Source organism: Talpa europaea (genome assembly GCF_964194135.1).
Source record: "Talpa europaea genome assembly, chromosome: 9".
NCBI classification, from domain to species: Eukaryota; Metazoa; Chordata; class Mammalia; order Eulipotyphla; family Talpidae; genus Talpa; species Talpa europaea.
In genome coordinates this window covers 37,606,869-37,629,896 of record NC_140076.1, presented here as the reverse complement: position 1 = coordinate 37,629,896, position 23,028 = coordinate 37,606,869, and the positions used below count along the sequence as shown (strand labels likewise).

The following is a 23,028-nucleotide window of genomic DNA, read 5'->3' as shown; positions in this document are numbered from 1 at the left end:
GGAATAGCATTGAATCTGTATATTGCTTTTGGAAGGATGGCCATTTTAATAATGTTTATTCTTCCAATCCATGAGCAGGGGATGTCTCTCCATTTCTTTGTGTCTTCTTCTATTTCTTTTAACAGTGTTTTATAGTTTTCTTTGTCTGACCATGAAGGCATCAAACTAGAAATAAACCATAAAAAGAAGGCAAGGAACTTTCCTACCTCATGGAGATTAAAAACCACACTACTGGAAGACCATTGGACTAATGAGGAGATCAAAGAAGAAATTAAAAAATTTTTTGAATTGAACGACAAGGAGGACACCAATATCCTAAATGTATGGGATGCAGCAAAAGCAGTAATAAGAGGAAAATATATAGCAATAGAAGCTCACATCAAGAAACAAGAAAGAACGCAAAGAAACAACCTAATCTCGAAGCTCAAAGATCTAGAAAAAGAACAACAAAAAAACCCCAAAACCAGTAGAAGAAAAGAAATAATAAAAACCAAAGCAGAAATAAATGAAATTGAAACTAAAAAAACAATCCAAAAGATCAATGAAACCAAGAGCTGGTTCTTTGAAAAAATCAATAAAATAGACAAACCCCTAGCCAGGCTCACAAAGGAAAAAAGGGAGAAAGCACAAATAAACAGGATCATCAATGAAAGAGGAGAAAAGACTTTTCAACTTTTGATGGTGTGACAGGGATGCACACTAACTCCACTTTCCGTTTTGACGTTCTGTGGGGCAGTGACACCCAGGACTGCCCTCTCTTGTGATTCTGGCAGCAAGCATGGCTCCCAATCATCCTCAAGACCATGAGGGTAAGTAGCTAACAGTATGCATGGCACTGTGGCACTGTGCTATTAGTGTTGTGGAGTTCTATTTTAAGTTCACAACGGGTTTAGTATAAGCTGAAGATCTGATATCATGTCCTGGAAGAGATTCTACTTGTCACTTATATGACTTCTAATACTATCACAATTTCTGGGAGGGGGCACTTACCGCCACCATCTCCTTACTTTTGGATTGCACTGTATCCTATCTTTCTAGACTAATGGAGTCCAATTAACCTGTCTTTTATTATTTTTCTTACTTCAGGGGATTTGCTTTAATAAATCAATGATATTTATTGAGCACTTACATTGTTGGCCATGGGCAGATAGAGAAGAGTGTTGGAGGGCTGTATTGATCATATTATACACACTCGTTGCCTATCTGCTTGCCTCCCACTGCAGAAAAATGTTCTCCAGAGCAGAGACTGTCTTGTTCATCTTTCTATTTCCAGGATTTGCTTTGGGCCTGGCTAGAATATGGTCAATGACATGTGGAGGAAGAATGCAAAAGTGGAAGAGCAGAAGGAAGGGAGGGAGGGAGAGAATGAAAAAGGGAGGGGGCAGGAAGGGAGGAAGGAGGAATAGAAAGGGGGAAGGAGGGCGTGCACTGGGCTGATATGATCCCTTTCCTTAGATAGCTTATTTGGGTGGCACTTAGCAGATTGGGGTCCCATCCAACTTCCTCCAGCAGCTCTTCTGAATCTGACACACTCAGCCAGGAATGTAAAGGAGGGAAGGCTGGAACTCCTGCTGCATCTCAGAAAGCTGATAAATCAGCATCTGTTTGGCTGCTGTGAGCAGATTTTCCCAAATCCTCCTTCCAAGACATAGCGTGGCTTTCTTGGTGAGCACTGGGCACCATTATCGTGTTGAAGTCCCACTGGGGGCTCCTCTGCCTCTGCCTGACAAACCCTGGTATGGGCACTTGGGTAACCTGCCAGTTAGCCCCCAAAGCACTTGGCTTTGCCTGTGAGTCTCTGCATCTGGACGTGGCCCCCCCACTCTGCCCACTTGATTCAGGCCGCATCGTCTCTGGGCTGCACCGAGTCCCCTTGCTGGCCACCTTGACTTCAGTCTCCTCTCAGCACCCTCTCACTGTTGCTGGAGTTGTGTTTCTTAAATGGAATCTGATCACACTACTCCCCTTTTATAAGCCCTTCCATGGGTCCCTGTTTCTCTGTGGGTCATGGCATTGAAGGCGCCCTCCACACTCCCTGCCTCATCTCTCTGCATTGCCTCTCTTGCTTGCTCTGTTCCAGCTATAATTCTCTGACAAACATCAACTCTTTCATACACCTCTGTCCCTCTCCACAGGTTGGTGATTTTTCACATGCTATTCCTTCTCCCTGGAATGCCTTTCCCTGGGATGAACTCTACTCATCCTTCAAGAGTCACCTCATGTCATTTACTAAGTGAAGCCAGAATCAGGCCTGTTCCTTGGAACTTTCCCACCCTGTTGTCGTTCCCTTCAATGGAGTCCTAGCCCATGTCCTGCAGCAACTGGTTTACTAATCTGCTCTGAGATTGTGAGTTCTTTTAGTGCAAGGGGGTGTCTTATTTCTATACTATTATTTTCATATTAAACATTTAAACAATTGTGCACAGTTTCTTTTATGTACAGGCCACACACAAATGCTTGAGGAATGAATGAGCAAACTCTTCAGTGGTTGCATTTCTAGCCTACTTTATTCTCTGCCATGAGCTGCTTGGGCACAGGGGATTCCACTGGGATTGGGACAGGTAGGTCCTGTGTCCAAGTTCATTCCGTGTGACATACAGAGACAGGGTGGCAAATAATGAGCAAGATAATCTCAGAGGACCGTAAGTGCTCTGGAGAAAGATGACTAGGTAATGGGATAGAGAGGAAGGACAGAAGGGAGTGGGGAGCTGCTTTTGATAGCTCAGGGAGGGTCATGCCAAGGAGGTGTCATTGGGATTTTGCAAAAGTCTAAGAGTCTAGCAACCCACACAAAGGGAGTGGCAAGTGCAAAGGTCCGGGGACAGGGAGGAGCTTGAGATGTTCAAAGATCAGATGGAGCTTGGGAAGCATGATATGAATGAAAGAGGACCTGGACCGTGTAGAGTCTTGAGGGCATGAGCGGGAGCGTGGACTCTGGTCCAGGTGCAGTGACAGAATTCACGGCTGCTGAGATAGCAGACAGAGACGCTACCAAGGCACGCGTGCTCCGCGTCCCTTCCCCCTCCACATCCTCACACAAGATCCTGCCTGCTCACCGCCCAGAGACAGCCCTCATTAATCTCAGGAAGCGGGAGGGCAGACGCGGGCAGTGCAGCAACACAGACTAAGCAGAGAACACAAAGGCCGCCTGCCCAGCTTTGTTTTGAAACCGTCAATTCCAAATTCTGCTAGCTGGCAGAGACAGGGGTTATTGATTTTCCCTTCTGGAATGCATGTCCTACAGAGTTCTCGCAAATAGAAACTGAAAAACAGAGGAAAACATAACTGCTGAGAAAGATAGGGCAAGGGGACATTTTTTTTTTTTATACTGGTTTTTGTCTCTTTCTTATTGTGCTTTGTTGGATTGTGGCTTGTCATACCTCTTTCCCTTGCCCCTATTCATTTCTTTTTTCTTATGTCTTTCAAATTATTCATTCACCTTCCCATCGCACCCCATTTCTTTCTGTCTCCTCCTCTCTCCTTCTCACTGTGTCTTTATCTAGCATGGGCACGGCAGGCATTTAATAAGGGCACATGGACTTTACGTAAGTCTGTGGACTGGTCAGTCTCTCTGAGGGTCCCTTTTTCCAGACCAATTTGCCCATCCTACCGCCTGTCTCTCCTTAAACACAGCCTGCGTCCCCTTCCAGACAGGCAATGGAGTGAGGCCAGCTCCTAGGAAGTTCGGAAGTGGTGTCCCTAGCTAATTTACTCTCTCTCTGGAAGGAAAAGGAAGAAATTAGGGGCCTTCTGCTGCCTGTGGGGAGTGGGGTGCCCAGTCCCTTCAGCACCAGCTTATGTTGGAGACTCGCCCCATACCCACAAGGACCAAGCACCACCTGTACTTCCCGGCCAGGCTCTGATAAAAGTGGCACACTTACTACTGGCCCAAGAGAATCAGGCGTGGCAGTCCTGGTTCTGTTGTCCTTTCTGGCATGGGTGTGGCTTGGTGGGAGGGGATTTGGGTGGACAGAAGTGTTTCTGGAGTGTTCTTGAGAGAGTGGATGTATCACTAAGGGTGGGTGAGGTGGGGAGGCCTAGGCCTAATGGAGTCTTCTGACCTTTTCCATTTACACGCACTGCTCAGGATTTAATGTTATCATCTGGAAAATGGGAATCCCAGGCTTTCCCTTCAAATCCATGAGAAGACTACAAAATCACAGAAAAAATAATCCTTGCTTTTCAGCCCTAAATGGAAGGTGTCATGGATGGGTCAAAGCAGCTGTCATGTTACATATCATTTAGTGTGATACTCCATCATTTGTCTTCTCCGATTAGACTTAAGGTAATAGTAGGAAGGTGTTCTATTCTCTGAGTTCACCCCCAGGGGTGGAGAAGTCTAGGGGATTGGAAGGTGGTTTTCTAACACATTTGTGTCAGGGCCATGATATTTAAAACTTGCAGCTCCTCACTCATAGGAGAGACCGTCCACAGGAGAGACCGCCCTTGGGGTCTGATGGGAGGAAGCACATTCCCTTAAAAGGTTTAACAGGAACTTCCTTTCCAAGGAGCAGTTCCTCTTTTGCATGTGCTAGTGCATGCACAGCTTCAATTTCCATGCACAACTTCAATGATCACCTCCACCCAGAAGCTTCTCCTTCTTGGATTTGCTCCTCTGCTTTGGTCCTATGTTTCCAATTACCCACATAACATTTTCTTTTAAGGTTCTATTATTTAGTTGAACTTCCTCTTATTAAAACCATGGAAGCTGAGACCAAAAGACATAGCTGTGGCCCAGAGACCAAAGACATTTAACCGGTAGGAACAACAAGATGGGGTGTCAGGTTCATCATCTTTCCAATACACAGAAGATTCTCGATCCATCTATCTGTCCCTCCCTCCCTCCACACTGACCGTGGAAGACTTGGCATCACTCCTGGAAAGATTACAACCCAATTCCTGACTTTCCAGCCTGGTTCTTTCTCCAGACCTTCCAACCTCCATGGAGCAGAAGCAATGAGGAGGCAGGGTTCATAGATCTATATTTCTTACTTTCTACAGTTTGCCCCCAGAACTCGCACTTAGCAGGAAGGACCTCAAAAAATATTTTGATGGATGCATGGATGAATGGCTGTGAGAATTTGCCATCAGTTTCTATTTCATCTGCTCTTGGAACTTATCATTTGTCTCTTTTTTTCCATGGCCTCTAGTAACTCATTGACTGACTTGCTTTTGTGGGCTTGGTCTCCTTTAGCCTTTTCTTTTGGACACCCTCTTCCCCTTCTGACTACTTTCTCCAAAGTGAGAGTCTGGTCCCTCATGTTGGAACTGAGACTCATCTTCTGCCTTGGCCTTTCCTTTTTCAGTTTCTCTCCTGCCCTAGGTTCCTCTGCCAGAATAAATGTTTTCATCATGACCTTCCCCAGGCCAGAAGCCAACCTCAATCTCAGTTCTCAGCACCTGTGTCTGAAGTCCATCCTCTCAGGCAAGGCTGGCTTCCCCTCTCCTTCTAATCTTATCCCCCATTATTCTGCCTTGCCTTGCCATCCCCTCACTTCCAGGAGACGTCTCTGCTTGAGGGTATGTATACAAGTTTACTGCCATACTTGATTCTAAATCTCCCTCAGGGCCAGCTTCTCTGGTAAGAACAACCAAGGGGTAGAGCAGCAATAACAGGCCGTTCCAAGTACTTTCCCTGTGTCAGACATAGCAGTGCCTTATCCATATGCATTATTTTATTAACCTTCACAAAAACCCTAGGAGGTTAGGTATAATTTCCAGTCTCATTTTCTAGTAGGGTTCTTAAGTGTCAAGCAATGTACCTACAGCAAGAGACTCGGTGTGGACCAGCTGGGGGGGGGAGGGAGAGAGAGAGAGAGAGAGAGAGAAAGAGAGAGAGAGAGAGAGAGAGAGACACAGACACACACACACACACACACCCCCACCCACTCTGAGAGCCTTTTTCTCTGCATAGTCAGTCACTCATTTGTCCAAGTTCATGAGGATAGACCTATTACTACATATTCTCTCACTGACACGCATTCCTGCTCCCCAGTTTTACTGTAAACCACCTGAGAACATGAATTATACTTTTGGGTCTTATTGGTTCTGCCCAACAGGTGCGAGCTGACTGAACTGTGTGAAGTACACAGTCATCAATCCTTTGGTTTAGTTGGTTAATTCATCCTTTACGCAGGGGCTTTCTCCCCACACCTCTCCCCGCTTCCCTCCCCCACCTCCCACCCCCGGGGCCACATGCTGACACTGGGTATAAACCAAAAGGAAAAGCCTTGTGGAGTCCAGGCCCTGGAGGAAGACCTGCTTGCTCGGCCTGGAAGAGGAGCGCCTCCTGACAGCCCATCTTCAATGACACAGGAGTTTGTGTTTGCAGCTCCTTGAACCTTTTAGTCCTTGGGCCTTTGTGAAGTTAGAGATATTACAGGAAAACAACAATAACCCCCGAAGCCCCAGCTGCAATTGAGAAGCACTGAGACATTTAATGCCTTTCTTGAGAATCAGAGATGTAGTCGCTAATGATGCAGCCCTGCTCATCCGTGACTATGGTACGATGTTTTGCTACCTGGTCTATTTAAATAAGAGCCATGAGATGGGGCAGATACGCCATTTTTTATATGTACATTAATTTGGGACTGGTCAGCAAGAAGCTGGTTGATACGAGTTAGTCACTGCCTTTCTCAGCCTCAATTTTCTCACTGCTGACCCATGGGGATTTGAAGGGTATCTGTATTCCTCCTCTTGCCCACTGTTCTGGAATGCTTTGTAACACCATGTCTCGGCTTGGGTCTCTGTGCACAATCTGAAGTCACTTTCTCTGAGATTTTGCCTACCTCATCCACTCTTCTGCTCCCTCCTGGGTAAAACTTCCCTGAGGAAGCAGTAGGCAGCCTCCTGCCCAAGAGCCTCTTTGCCTAGTCCTCCCTCCCCCCCTGCTCCCTTCACCCAAGATGCCTCTGTCCTCTTATGTGCTTTGCACATTAAACACCAAAAACTTCCCACTGATTTCTGGGCCACCAGGGAGGCAGACAGCCAGCCTGTATCTGGAAGCCATCAACCACTTCCTGGTACACTGAAATCCCTGCCATCCTTACAGGGAAAAGGGACAGCTAGAGTGGTTTTTAAAAAAGCCTCCAAGATGCAAGTTGGATTTGTGTCCGTGGAGGAGGGGCAGCGGGCAGACAAATCAGCCCTTCTCCTACACCCCTGTCCAAACACATATGCAGACCACACAGACACAGAGGTGTGGCTGGAGAACTCCAGCAGCCAACAACGGAGGCCAGGTGGGAAATGATAAAGGTTATTTGCCAAGTTCAAATACGCAGTCGCAGGATGGTTCTGCATCTATGGTGGCAATGGTGACAGGATCTGCACGTGACAAAGGCGCATAAACCCTGGCGCACGCGCAAACACGCACTGACGAGAGCTTGCATGGCCGAGGAATCCGCAGGCTAGGTTTGTGGATCGAACCACTGTCAGTTGCCTGCTTTGGCTCCTGTGCTGCAGTTATGTAAGCTGTTAAAACTGGGAGACAAGTGAATGAGCAGGAATATGAGCCTGTTGACTATTTTTTGAAACTTCCCATGAATCAGTAAGTATTCAAAAACAAGCCAAGCAAGTGCCTAGAGTAGTGGATCTGGCAATGTCTCCCCAAGATGCTGGGCTACAAGTCCCAGTGCTCTCTCACAAGACGCTGACATTTTCACCGTTGTGATCTTAATCATCGTTATTGTTACCATCACCATCAAGTCTCATTTGTTCCACACTTGCTAAATACAAGCTACACACAAAGCTCTCATCTTTGTTTTATAAAAGATAATAACCTAGGAAAAAGCTGAGTTTGAGTCCTAAGTCACAGGCCAGGCAACTGTGGGGCCAGGCTCTGACCCAGCTCAGGGACTCCACAGAACAGCTGAACACCCAGGGAAGAACAAGTCTCGGGAGCTATCCTGGCATTGCATGTGTGCTCCCTGGAAGCCACTAACCACATCCTTCAATCTGTCTCAGATGTACCTGGACCAAGATGCCTTACAGCACGGTGATGCCACCTCCCTGCTCTATCTCTCCTCTAGACTTTGGCCAAAGAGCCACCTACATCTGTAGCAAAAGCAACAAAAACATCACTTACAGGTTCTTCACGTCAGCGATGCCTCGGAACGCCTTCCTTGGGATGCCCAGGATCTGGTTTTCACTCAGGTCTCTAGACAAGAGAAGAGGCACAGGAAGTTAAAGAGGGAGCAAGGCCTGCTTTATCTGCATCTCATTATGATAACAAAACCCTCTGCAGTCAGATGGGCTTGGGGGCCCTTTCAGTCTCAGGCCCCAGGCTGCTACAAGCCTTCACATTGTCCCTCAAGTGTGGCCTTTGCTGGAATGGTTACCAGGCGGAGCCACTTGCTTCCAGGCAAGCTCTGTGGGTGGTCTCGCACCTCTAGGCCACGAGCCAAAAGGCTGGGCTATTTGTTTCACACTCTCCACCCAAGTCTCTGTTTTGCCACCTCCCACAGAGGACCCTTGGCCCCCTCCCCCATTTAGTCCCTCCCCCACAGCAGGGTCAACACCACTCAATCTTCTATCTTTCAGGGACTCCTGCCTTTGTCATCTGGGATTGGTATGGAGCAGGGCCATTCTGATTTTCTAATGGGGGACAGCCATTTTGGCTGATCCTAGAGAACCAGAGACCTCAGGGGGACTGCGTGGTTCATCTAGCGACAGGCAGGATGGAATCAAATAGCATTTCTACAAATCCATGCAAGATGGGGTTCCTCTGCTGTCCCTGTGGTCCTCATCTTCCCCTCCCCCTCCCCCGCCCCCATCTAGCATGTGTTTGCATTGAGGACAGAGGGTAAGGGGAAAAGCATTGGGTCTTGCAACTGGCTCAAAACCACGTTTTGCCACAGGTTTTTCTTTAAGCATCCCCCCAAGCCTCAATTGCCTTTCCACAGAGTCATGCAGTTTTTTCATTTTGCTTTTATTTTTGATAGAACAAACACACACACTTGCTTTCATTCAGACTTCAACCTGCTTGGGATCTCAGTGAGCCATCAATCCCTAGAGACCCATTAGGCCTGTAGGGTGGTCCCGCTAAAACTTCATGTTCTGCCTTAACTGGTGCCAGTTGTGCACAGTTGCAGGCTCAAGAGGCTCCAAGAAGGGGGGTGGGGGAGAAGGGGTGTGCAAAGAGATGGGGCTAGAGCCACAGTAAGCTCTTCGTGCTTTCTGCAGATTGTAAAAGTTATATACATACACACATATTAAGGTAAAAAATTTACCTACCCAGACATAACTATTGCTACCAATTATGAGCACTATATATAAATGCCACCAATATGATCTCCTAGTGCAGTTTGTTAAAACCTCTTTTTTCAATTATACTGAGAACAGCTGTCCATGTTATTAACAGCAGTCTACGCCAACATTTTTAATGGCTATATATCACTCAAAGGTGTGGATGGCTATATGATCCTACATTGTTGGGTATTTATTTATTTGCCATTTAAAGAAACAAAAGGATGAATATTCCATCCACAAATTCTGGGGAACATTTGTCTAGCAACTTCCTTGGTACAAAGTCCCCAAAGGAAAACATCCTGGGAAAAGGCATCAACACATCATTCATTGTTGACTTGTCCAGAGACAGTGAGTACTAATGTACACTTCCACACACACCACTTTTCCTCAGCAAGAGCTACTGATGACGCCAAATAGTTTTGAAAACAGAGCTCAGCTAACCACTGAGACCTGGGCCATACAAACAAACATTTTGCAAAGTGGCAGGAAAGACAGTGTGAGCGAGAGAGAGGTGTCCATGTGTCTGCATCCATGTTACCTGCTGAGATGAGCTGCCACGAGCTCCTGGATGCAACATAGTTGGGAATTGTCTGTGGCCACAGCTATGCCCAAAGCCGGGCTCAGAGCATGGGGCAGGGTGCAGCTGTAAATACTGGTGGCTCACAAGATGAGTGCCAGGGTGCTCCCCATCTGCAATCCAGTTTCCTCTGTCTGCAGCTGATATAAGTAAATCTATGCACAGTGAGTCCGGGTGCACTCTCCTGACTGGGCCTGATTCAATGAGCAGGGCTCCAGCCTGGAGCCAGGGCACTGAACAAAGCCCACGATGACAGCAGAGGTCAGGCAGTGTCACCGAGGCCACTCCTCTGCTCTCCATCAGCCTCCAGGAAAAGGGGGCCCAGCTCCTGTCATCCAACTAATGTGATTTCCACAGGCATCTGGGCCATACCCAAGGCTGCAGCAGACACAGTGGTCCCAGTCTTTTTTGCCTACTGAAGCCTAGTCTCTGGGACTCCCAGCCCCTCCCAGGCCAGGCGGCTATCTTTGGCCGCTCTGGGAAACAGATCGGGCAACTTCTGGGAAATGGATGATCATGAAAATCAGGGTCAAGGGTTGTGCAAACAGGAGTGAGGTCTAGAACTGTCAGTTCTAACCATGCCTGGAAGCCAAAGTAGGGCCACATATTCCAGTAACACATAAATTTTAAGGCACCCCAAACATAATGGGAACTCCCCCGCCCCCAGTAATTGTAGGTAGGTTCTAGTTTGCAATACAGTGGGATGAAGAAAGAAGAGCAATATTTAAGCAGAAAAATCTGGTGGTGTTGCTGGAAGTCCTATCAGAAAAGCATTTGCACAGGCAAAATCCTGCATTTGGTGGGGCGAACACTTGGGTTTCTGGCTGTAAATATACTCAGTCCTGCTCCTCCTTTAGGAGCCTCATTTACAGCCCAGTTCTCTTGCCACCTCCCCAAGTGGCCTTCTTCTGCCACAATTGAGCAAAACAGTAGATTGTAGGGAATTTATCTGTTCCCCATGACAATCTGCTTGTAAATTTTATTAATTTTATTTTTCATTGCGTCTCTCTTCTCCAGCTAACAATCCTGCCGTTATCCATCTGCAGGATTGTATATTGATTTCATAAATACCTCCAGTGGGTTGACAATCTGACAGCTTTAATGGTGTTACTGATGGGGCGTGGAGGAGGGTTCAGGGCTGGGTGCTTCATTTTCGGTAACTGTCCCTTCACAATTATCTCAGGGCCTTTGTGATGGTTCCTAATAGTGTGTTTATCCCAGCGTGATGCCAGAACACCGAGCTATTGTGAAGCACTCTCCTTGAGAGAGACAGAAGCCACCATTTTTGGCTGACAAATAAAAATAACAAAGTCTATCCATAGAGCTAGAGAGACTAGTTCCTGACAATTGCTTGCTGGGGGTTTAGAGTCTCACCCTTCTGGGGGAGAAAAGCTCAAAAGTGATCAGGGGAAAGGATTTCCTTTTTTTTTTTTTTAAACCTGGGATAAAATGTATGAGGTTGGAAATGAATGAAGGGGTGAGAAGGGTACTGGAATATTTTCTGGGAAAATAAAAAGAGATGGTTAGTGGAAAGGCTTTCTTGTTGGGGAGGGGTATGGATGCCTCTTTAAATAATTAGAATTCTGAAAGAAACGGAGAACTGCATTAGCTAAAGTGCATCGTCCTGCTTCCGGAAAATGATTAACTGACCGATTATTCCATCCAAAAACACAAGAGCAAGGAGGACTTATCAAGGAGACAGTAAGTCAAATAGGAGTTGGCAAGAACCAATACATCCCCCTTGCAGCCAACCCTCCCCCCCTTTTTTTAATTTACTAAAATGCTTTGGACACAGATTAACTTTCTTTGCAAATTTATTATTGCTTCATCTACCTTGAAACGGGAACTGCAGACACTTTGATAAATGGATTGAAAGGTTGTCTAGTTCCAATGGAGCTCTTGAAATGTTTCCTGGGCCTCTCCCTGCAATATCTGGCATGCTTTGTTCTCAGAGCAACAGTGAATGACAGTTCCCACCCTTACCTACCCCAACCCACCCATGTTTACCAGGCAAGATTGCAAGGCAAGGAGCAGGAATAGGGTCTCTTTTTGCTCAGGTGGAGATAGTGCACTTGTCTGGGCCACATTTATGCTACCAGCAATCCTATCCAGGTTAAATGACAGTTGATGCTTTACTCTTAAATATCAATCTCAAATTATTCGGAAGCTACACAATGGGGCTTGAATGCTCCCCAGCACTTGGGGAACTTGTTTCTGAAATGGGTGGAACCACTTATTAACTGTAGGGTCTTGCAGACTACTAAAGTGCTAGGTGCCTTGTTTTCCCCATCTTTACTGTGGGGTATTAATTTTAATGACTTCAGAGGTAAATCATAAGGATGAAATGAGCTGATGCAAGTTGTATACCTCATGGAGGACCTGGAATCCTGGTGCATTCAATGAATGGCTGCTTTGATTTCTTAGACTTTTCCCCTACTTAGTCCTGGATGTACCAAAAATATCTTTTATTGTCATCCTCAGGATATATGCCTAAAATTCTGCAGAGAATAAAATGCAAAATTGCTAATAATTTCTTCTTCAACCTGAGGGAGGTAGTAAAGTTTCCCTTAACTATAATCTATACAGGAGTGTTCATATTTGGTTCTAGATTTTTCCAGATAAAACAGGAGAGATTGATTCAGGAGTAAAAGTGTGACTTAGGTTGAGCTCTCTGTGAAAGACACACTGAGCCAAGGAGTCAGGGTTAAATGCCGATTGACAAAGTGCTTCTGGGAGGGACCAGTAAGGGAAGAAAGAAGCAGGATGAGAAGGGGAAGAAAGGACAATTAGGTAAAGTTTTGGCTCTAGACCAATACCCTAAAAGCTTGTTTCTGAACAAGGGAGCGGGCCCACTGCAGCCCTGAATTAAGCCAATCTTTGGATGAGCCTCCCCATGATCAATGCAAATGCTCTGGCTTCACCAGCTCTCCATACACTGCATGAAGTGACTCCAGCACCACGCGCAAGGACCGACTACTTCACAGGTTCTTGGCTTTGACCTTCATTTAGTAGCAAATTGCAAAGAAGCAGGAGACGGGAGCCAGTCGGTAAAGGGAATCCAAGCGGTCCCACCTAAAGCCTTCATTAAAAGGCTTTAAAGACAATTCTCCTGAATCTGGAAATTCTCAGAAGATTAAAAAACTCACTCCTGAGAGGTGACATATTCAGGACCAAAGACCAAGAGGCCACAGGGGGAAGTTAACTGATCAAAGAATACTGGAACAACCCGATCTGGTACTTTTCTACTTCCTCAAACCCTCTGTACTGAGAAAAAAAGTCCATCCACTCCCAATCAATCAAATTAAAATAGGAAATGATCTAAAAGCATTTCTATTTGGAAATATTGAATATGGATCTCGGCAGTGGATTACCATTCACTGTGGCATGATAAACCATTAAAATTACTTTCTCAGCCACTGTGAGGGAGGAAACCTGCCCATTTTTGTATTAGGTATCCATCAAAACTCATTTAGGGATTTAAAAAAGTTTTTGATCGATAATCCATAAATCTAAAATTTTTTGTACTTTCAATATAACCAGCCTGTATAAATAAAGCTGAACGCCGCTTGCCTCACGCTCAACAACTAATATATAGTACTCTGTGGCATATCACTCTGCTCTGGGAACTAAAGGGAGAGGCACTGTTTTGCTTACCTTATTTTATACAGCAGGAGGAACAATCACACAGGAAAAATTGTTCCCTGGGGGTTTTACAATGGAGACTTCAGGGAGGATTTATCTTAAAAGGTAAATCTCTTCTGCAGGCAATTTATCTTAATAAGCAAGATTATATATTTGCAGTTGGGTCACTGTCAAAACCAAATGAGCCCCAAGCATATGTCCCTGGCTAAGAAGCCCTAGTACCTCCAGCTGGGTGTCTGGTCGATGGCATCCTTTGTCCTAGGGAGATGACAGCAGAGTCATTGTATCATTTCCTGAAAGACCTGCCACCCATCTCAGGGGTTCAGAGAATCAAAGTGCCAATGGGGGACAAAAAGACCCCAGATAACAATTATTTCCCATTGCTCCAGTTCGGTTCTGAATATTTCATTACAGCAGGTATATATATATATATATATATATATATATATATATATATATATTGCTTATTTCCCTGATGTTAGAAAGTGATTGAAAGATTAGTAAGAGCTTGTTCCACTCTGCCATCTCAGATAAGCTCACTAGAGATGTCCCAGCCACACCATTCAGATTAAACATCATCAGTTCAGGTTTTTAGTACACACAACAAAAATGGGTTGAGCACCTACTATGTGCTTCAGTATGTCAGACATTGAGATAGAGAAGTGAAAAGAACTAAGTTTCTGTCATTCTGGACTTGCATTCTCATTGATGCCAGGTATAAGAAAATAGACCCCCTTCACCTATAGGAAAGTGAAATATACATCTAACCCTTCAAAAATAACAGCTGCAGTTAACTTTTTTCCTCACACTCACACTGCAGATTGCTCCTACTCACCAACGAAAGAAAACATATTTCATGACTTTGATTTACTTGAGGTCCCAAATCTATTTAGAGTTTTATTTTGGTGGGGGAGGGTGATGCCAGTCTGAACCCGCAGGGAAGCAGACTTGCTTTACTAAAAACTCTGGTTTCGTCTTTCAAAGTGGACAGTTGAGAAAAATCAGGGCAGTTGAAAGATGCCATTAAGAGTCTGTATGGCCCAGGGCACCTGTTCTGACTGCAGGGCTCTTGTTCTAACCTACCAGAATTTACTAATAGTGCTTTGGAAAAATACAGGTCTCTGTTGAAATAAAATTTAGATACAATAAATGGTATTTGGGTTATATTTCCTTTGATTTATGCCTTTATATTTGAGAGAGACACACTGAAATAATGATGATATAATGATGATGCCTGAATTTTGCTTCAAAAAATATGGATGAAAGGGAAGCAGACAGTGGTGTATATGAAGTAAGACTGGCCATGAGTTGGTACTTATTTAGCTGGGTGAAGGAAGGGTACAAAGGCACCTGACTTTTACACAGATGAGAAATTTCCAATAATAAGAAAAAAATAATGCAGATTCCTGGGACCCATCCAGATATACTGAATCAGAAGCCCTGGGGACAAATTTGCTAACATGGGTGGCCTGATCAGTGCCTGGGATTAGGTGTGAAGTTCATGTCCCAGCTGTGCTCTGCATCTTTAAGACTAAACATTCTATTCTTTGAGCTTCAACTTGCATTTCTGTGAAACTGGGATAAGCACCTTGGATATGGACAAGCAGGTAAGCTTTTGCTATTTGAACGCAGCATATCAGTGCAAATAATTTTTTCTGCCTTATGAATATGAAGTTAACAAACAGAGCATCTTTCTACTCTTAGAGTCTTAAGTATGTTTTAGGGAAAATTTTTGGTCCAAGTTGCAAAGATTTTCTGTGTCTCAAGTGTTGAGACACAGGAATTAATAAGATTGATAGAGTTGTAAGAGAAGACAAAGGGACTGAGACTAATATCTAATCTGTATTTTAGAAAGCCACTCAGGGGCAAGTTTGGAAGCTGACCTAGAAGTCTTGGATGGTTAGAGCTATCCCTGGGATCCCAGGTATGTGGCAGAGGAAAATGAAGTACTTTCTCCTTGAGTTCCTCTAAATCCAGGGCAGGCTCTGCTTGACTGGGAGTAGGGCATTCCTGGTGGGGCTTCATAGAAAATTGATTTCCTAGGAGAAGAAGAAATCACTGGAGGGCGGTTATGAGCAGATGGAACAGCTAGGCTGGGGAGGCATATCAGAGCTGTGATGGAGGGGGAAGGTGTCTTCAGGCAAGACTACAGGATCTCAGGTTCCCCCAGATGTCTCCCCCACCTTCTTCCTGCCCCTCCAGGGACTGAAGTTACTAGCTGATACAAAAGGCTGAAATACCCTAGAGTTAGGGTATTGGTTTGCTCAATGATTTGTTAACAATGTGGGCAGCCTTTCTCTATGGGGAGATGTCCTAGAGATAGAAAACTCAGATGCATTAAGTTATGGAGGTTAAAGGAAATGAGTAAAGCAAGCTGAATATGGACAATAAAAGTAGTAAGGGGTTGTACTATGGAAAGCTGTGTGGAAGTTCCTCAAACTACAGAAAATGGAGCTATCATATGACCCAGCAATTCCACTGCTAGGAATCTACCCAAATCTATTTACAACAGGTAAGATATGGAAACAACCCAAATGCCCAAAAACAGATGACTGGATCAAGAAGATGTGGTATATGTTCACAATGGAATACTATTCAGCGACCAAACAAGATTAAGCTCATGCCATTTGCAGCAACTTGGAAGGAGCTGGAAGGGATTATACTCAGTGAAATAAGTCAGAAGGTAAAAGAAAAATATCAGATGGTTTCACTTATAGGATGAATATAGGGAAATCAAATAAGGGATGAGGAAAAAATAATAATAAAAATAAAAAAAACAATTTTAACAGGTAACTATAAATCAGAGACACTCTGCGGGGGTTGGGGAGGGAGAGGGATCAAAACAGGGGAGGGAAGACCACAAGGGACTATGGTGATGGTTCACGGGTAAATTGGTAGTAGGAATTTTGTGGGGAGTACACCTGATAGGAGAAAGCAAATATTGTACAAAAACGAACAATGATGTGAAATATATATACATAAATAAATTGAAAAGAAATAGTAAGGGGTTGAAATGGGAGAATTAATGTAGGATCCACACATTAATTCCCCCAAATCAAACCCGTACTGGCCAATAGAAAGCTTCTATACAGGCCTAGTGGATGTAGAGGCCAACAGTCCTTCAGGGGAGAACTTGCTGATCCCACAACAATGCTGTACCATAGAAATATAACACGGAGAGCCGATGCAATTTAAATTTTTCCATTAGCCATATTAAAATTAGTACAAAGAAACCATTGAAGTGAATTTTAATAAAGTATTTCATTTGACCCAATAGAGCCAAAATACTACCGTTCCTATAAGTAATCAAGATAAAAATATATTAATGATATACTTTACATTCTTTTTTCCTTCTGGGTCCTCAGAACTTGGAGTGCATTTTTTATCCATCTCAATTGGGACCTGCCACACTGTGAATGCTCAAAAGCCACACGTGGCCAGTGTCCACTATGTTGAACAATGCAGTTCTAGAATATGGCTGGGGAGAGGCTGCTGTGGCTATGTAGTCAGTGTCAAGGAAGGGGAAAAATGTTAGGTGTTGAAGCTAATCTAAAAGAGCACAATATGGGACTGCTTTGGGGGATCTGAGTACCCCCATACTGCACAGAGTCATTCATGATAGAAACTTCTCACCTGAACAGACCTATTCCAAAGAAGACATGCAGAAGGCCAAAAGGCACATGGAACGGTGTTCATCAACTTGTTATTAGGGAAATGCTAATCAAGCCCAGTCAGATATCACCTGACACCCATGAGAATGGCTATCATCAAAAAGAGAAGAAACAATAAATGTTGGTGAGGATGTGGAACCTTTCCCCCGTTGGCGAGAAGGTAAATTGGTTCAGTCATGATAGAATGAACAGTATGGCGAGTCTTCAAAAATTCAAGACTAGAAATATCATGCAATCCAGCTATTCTACTTTATGCAATTATCTGAATAATGTAAAAAACTAATTCAAAGAGATATACACACCCCATGTTCATAGCAGCATTTAACTAAGAGCAGGCAACAATTTACCCACTGACAGAATGGATAAGGATGTACACATCCTCACATATATTCAGCTATTAAAAAAAGGATGAAATTCTGCCATTTATAATAACATGGATGGATTTAGAGGATAGTATACTAAGAGAAATGTCAGTTGGAGAAAGAAAAATACTGTATGATTTTATTCATGTGGAAGATAAACAAATGAACAAAACAAATCAAAACTCTAAGACTATAAGAACAAAATGGTGGTTACTTAAAAAGAAAGGGGAAGGGGTGGGAAAACAGAGTAAAAGGGGTCAATTGCATGGCGATGGATAGAATGTAGACTTTTGGTGTTGCGCATGATGTAGTATGTACAGATGTTGATTTATAATGCTGTACAACAGAAGTCCAAAATGTTATAAACCACTGTTACTTCAATTTAAAAACAGTGTAGAAATCTTTGGATGAAGGCAAGCAAGGAATGGCTTGAAATATTCCATTTGGCCATCTCTCTTGTGAGCAAAGAATTTCCTTTCAGTCACGGGATTAATTTAAGTCTTTCCAAACCACTACCATTCCAGGATTGGCAGGGTTAACCAACGCTTCCAGTTTAAACAGAAGGCTTCTTCATTTAATTATCATATGCGACTCCAACTAAGGTTCTTTGTGTTCACGAATAATTGACTGATGATCTCCAGCAAATGGCACAGAGGCTGAGCGTCTCAATAGCTCACTAATCCTTGGGATTATCACAATTTAGTGACAAGGCAGTTACATTAGATGGGATTGGGGAGCACTCATTATCAGTCCAACTGTGCCTTCCGTTCCACTCCAGACTGCCCTGTGTCACTATGCAGACCAGAAAGCCTCCCCGGGATTCTGACTTACTGCCACCGGACTAGAGTCCATCACCATGTACCCCACAAGGGGTAGAATTGTGATTCTGGAATCTTTATATATATATATACACACACACACACACACATATAGAAATCTCTCTCTCTCTCTCTATATATATATATATATGCAGAAATCTGATGCTGAAAATCACCTGATGGTAAGGATTTAATTAAGTATCTGCGGTAGCGCCCTGTCAATTTTTAGGCTCAATCAGATGTTTTGGTTTAATTTATCAATCTTGGTGGGGTGAAGGGAAGCAGTGGTATATAACCATCTGGTTGAAAATAATGAACCAGGTATTTTTTTCCTTTCGTTTGAAGTGGTGTGTCTGCCCAGTGGAATTTGGGAAGCCAGTTCTTCGCGACTCATCTTCCTCAGAGGTCGACACACTGGCCCCACCCCACCCCCTCCGTCCTTCTCCCTTGGCAACCCTCGGAGGCTTTCATCCCTAATTTGATTGTCGTAGCTGACACTGTCAATCTGAAATCCAGTAGCATGTCTAATGCTAGCTGGACAAGGGGAATGCAGGGGAGCTGAGGGGGAGGCAAATTCATCTTAAGTAGCTTTATGTAAATCGATCCCTTTGGCCGAAAGCTGGAGCCAAGCATTTGCTGATTAATTGGAGAAGCGTCCTTGCTTCTGTGTCTTCTTTAGAGAGATGGCCCAAATTGAGTCCTCTCCTCTTCACAAAGACATTCCCATGCCAAAAAGGTTTGCCATTAGGAGATAAACCTTGTGAGCAAGGGGGGAGGAGGGGCAGGGTGATGGGGGACATTTACAGAATTGTTCTGAAAAGAGGTGTGTATGTTTGGCCTGCCTGGTGATTAATTACTGACCCAGGCACCCTCATTAGCCTCCCGGCCTGTGCCTAACAGCCTAGGTTCTGAGGCGCCACACCCCATAGATGAAGATCTGCTTCTCCATGAAGGGATGGAGGCTGTGCCTTCTGACAGGTTCTTCTTGCAGATTCCCTATTTAGATTTTCAGTTACAGCTTGGGCCCATTTCTGTTAGTGTGGGGAAAGAGGGAATTAACCAGCGATCAATCCAGTCTCTTTTCCATGACCTTAAGAAACTTTTCCCAAAAAGGAAAGCTGAACCAAAATGGCAGCTCATCCACCAATGTGATGTTCAACTCAATTACTGTCCCAGGGCACCATTAAATTTGCCTTCACCGAAAGACTAATTTAGGGTAAATTAGGGACCTGGGCACAGGTAAAAGTGAGTTGGTTCTGGAGAGGTTGCTTGAGTTACATGCTAACTGGAGGTCAAGCTTATGAGGTAACATGGTATTTCCAATGGCTCCCTCACTAAACTCTTAGCTTCACAGGATCAGGGGCTTTTGCTAAAGCACAAGACCTGACATACAGCTTAAACACATTGTTGAATGGATAAAAAATTTAAATAATTTCAAGTCATTGCCTCGTTCATGGATGATAGAGAATAAGTCTGAAGCTAGAGGAATTCCCCCCGCCCCCATGTCCAGTTTGTTCCTTTTGATTATAAAGAGCTCTTTTTCTGTTCCTCCATTCTTCTATCTCTGCCTCCCTGGAGTGTGTGTCAGACTTGAGAACTAATGGCTGGTGGAACAGGCTTAAAGTCTCCAGCTGAGCAAGGCTTAGTGAGGAAGGTGAAGTGAGGCAATGAACTGATCTACTGGGAAAGCTAAGCAGAGAAATAATTTGGTTTTTCAGAATAAGGCTTAAATCTGTCCTGAGAGGTCCTTTGGGAAAAGATTGCAATCCAGAAAGGGGTTGTGTGCCTGCAAACATTTTCTCTCTAAGATCACCCCCTGCTCTCCCTGGCACTGGTTGAGACCAGGATGAGAGAGAAAAGGAGGCTCTGGGTCCAAGAGGAGACACTTTAGCATCAAGCTCTGGGACAAGGGAATGATTGGCAGGGAGAAAAGTTTGATTATCTTTGTGATAAAATGCTGCGATGGGACTCTCTCCTGCAAAATTATCTAAAAGGTCCGGAGTGGGTAAGCAGGAGGGGATTGGGAAGAGGGAAGAAGAGAGGCAACAGGCAGGACCAAGGCACCATCATCTGGGAGCAGAAGCCAACCCATAATTTTGATGCCTGCAACCACAGACATGCAACTTGATCATGAGGAAAGGAATCTTTGATTGCCCTTCTGGATCCCCTGTGTTTGCCTGACTTTGAGCCTAAGGTCTATGAAAAGAACATGCCCCAACCTCTTGTATACTACTTGTATACTAGGGTGTATAGCACTGGATTTCTCTCCTGTGGTCTGTTCTGGTTTACTGAAGAACGGGAGCCTGCAGGGCAAGGTGGGGAGAGGGTATGCCTGGGTTGTGGCTACCTGTAGGTGGGCTGCAGCCCAAGGAAGCATGGCTTATAGATGTCTGTTCATTCTTAAAACTTTCTACAGCCCGTTAAACAAGGGAAACCTCAATGATGAAAGTGAGATGCTATCCTGGGACCATTGAATGAAATCAAATCTTCTACAGAAGCAGGAAAGTAACTCAGCAAGAGTTCAGCACCGAGTCCAAGGCCAATTCCTTGAAGCCCAGTGTTGGATGATGTCTGTAGTGGCTTAAGTCATTAAGCCCTGGGAATACTCTAGAACGATAGTTCTCACATAGCCCCCTGTACAAGTTATTGTTCCGTTCAAAGCAATTACAGTTATTGCTAATAACTCACACCTATGGATGTCCTGGTATTGACTGAAGGAGAATAGATGCTGTTCTGTTGCATATCTATCTAAAAACGATACAGTTCAATAGATTAATACCACATTTGAAGTTAACACTAATATTTAATCCCAAACCTGCTTCCGGCCATTTAGCTTGAAAGACACTAGACAAGGGATGTGAGGGACCAGCGAACTGCAAAGATGAAATTAGTGACAAATGTGAGGCGGCCGCCACTAGTCTCATGCCAAATACACTCAACTCCCCTGTCCCAGGCAAGAGGAAGGGAACTCCCTGGTAGGAGACAGGGACCGCAGAGAAGGATAAAGGGGAAACTTATGAAACACCTCCCTTGCCTTGAGCTTCCTACACAACAGCCTGCTAACTTAGCTCCTTTCCTCTCACTTGACACCAGAATCGTGCACATGGCCAAGGTCTCCAGAGGTGGTGAGGCACGGCATTGACAGTGTGGCTCGTAGGCCAGCTCTGACTTTGCAGCTGCTAGCTGTGGTGCTTTGTAGATTGCCCTGTTTGAGCCTCAGTTTCTTCATGCAAACATGGAGACAACAAAAAGACTTATGTCAGAGAATTACTATGAAGTGTCTCATGAATTTGGAGCTCTTTACACATTACCTGGCTCCTAAGAATAGCAAATGCTAATTATTATGAGTACTTGTATCTGCAAGTATCTCAAGTCTGCATCCAAACATTATGAGTAGAAGACAACCCTGGCCTCCTTATCCCAGAGAATGTTACAGAGGGACACTAAAGCTGTAAAGCAGTCACTCTAGATCAAGTTGAACACCAAAGAAGGTAGTAGCTGGGTTCCACTGAGCTGGCTGTGTGTCCAAGCTTCCCTGGGGCCTGCAGGGAGACCCAACCTGGTGGGACCTGCCAGGCTCTCCCCAGGAGGGCTCAGACAGAGACACTGTTCAAAGCCTCAAAGCTCTCTATAACCCACTTATAGGAAGCCGGTCAGGATATGGTTGACCATATAGCAACTGCTGTGCTGTGAAGGTGGAGGAGACTTCCTTGAAGAGAAGGAAAAGGAGACCTGAGGTGGCCATGGGACAGCTGGGAGGAGAGCTTAGGATCACAGCCCTGGCAGGATTTAGGCTGCAACTTAACCCAAACACAGGATCTGAGCTGAGAACAGAATGTGGACCTAGCCTGGTTTTCAGAGACTCAAGGCATGTCAAAGCATCCCCCTGCCTTCCAAATGCATCCAGGGATTTGGGTGAGCTTCCCAGGGACCCAGAGCCATGCAGGAAACAGCCAGAAATGAAAGGCTGATCAGTGAAAGTGGGAAGACAAGTTGAATTTGCTACTAGTGCAAATTCCTGGCTATCATGATTGTCTGCTGACAGAGAATCCCCACTACCCTGTTAGAGCTGTTCTGGGGCTTAGGTTTCAATGAAAGCTCATCATTAATCCTGTGGCCACAATGTGCATGGGGAGTCACACCTGGGGGTCAGAGCTAAGAAAACGAAGATTCTGGCTGCCAGAGAGGACAAATGGGTGAGCCAGTATGATGTCACCTCATGGGAAATGATCCTCGCCTCTGCAGATGGACCCAGCTGCTCCAGGAGGAAGGAGGGAAGCAGAAAGTCACCCTGGGGGTGCTGGGGGGAGGAGGGGTGCAGGCTATGACCAGATGCCTTCTTTAAAGTTGCTGTCCATGGGCTGAAGAACCCAAACAGAGAGGGAGGGAGGGATGAGGAGAGGGAGAGAGAGAGGGAAATAGTGAAAGACAGAGAGGGAAATAGTGAAAGACGGAGAGAGAAGGGGAGAGAAGATCAAAAGGAGGGGGAGAGAGAGAATATGAATAAAACTAGAGAAGACAAAAGGAAAAAAGAAATATACCTAGAGAGGCATTTCAGAGAAGAGATGGTGAAAAACAGAGAGGCTGGGACAGGAGGCTGGGAGAGACAGGATGGTTCAGACACGCGAAGGGGACACACAGAGGGCAGGGCTGAGAGGATAAGAGACAGAAAAGCAATGGGAAAACAATGGGGAGAAAGCCAGTGGGGATTG

General features: G+C 44.8%; 1 protein-coding gene across 2 annotated transcripts in view; it reads right to left on the bottom strand.

Moving 5' to 3' along the window:
- SLIT3 (slit guidance ligand 3) overlaps nucleotides 1-23,028 on the bottom strand; it is a gene marked incomplete at its 5' end in the record, with an annotated part of 602,061 nt that overhangs the window by 195,707 nt on the left and 383,326 nt on the right. For both annotated transcript variants that reach the window (XM_084244368.1, XM_084244367.1), the window contains one exon: nucleotides 8,084-8,155. In XM_084244368.1, the coding sequence (XP_084100494.1) occupies nucleotides 8,084-8,155 (72 nt within the window). The remainder of the gene's footprint in view (nucleotides 1-8,083; nucleotides 8,156-23,028) is intronic.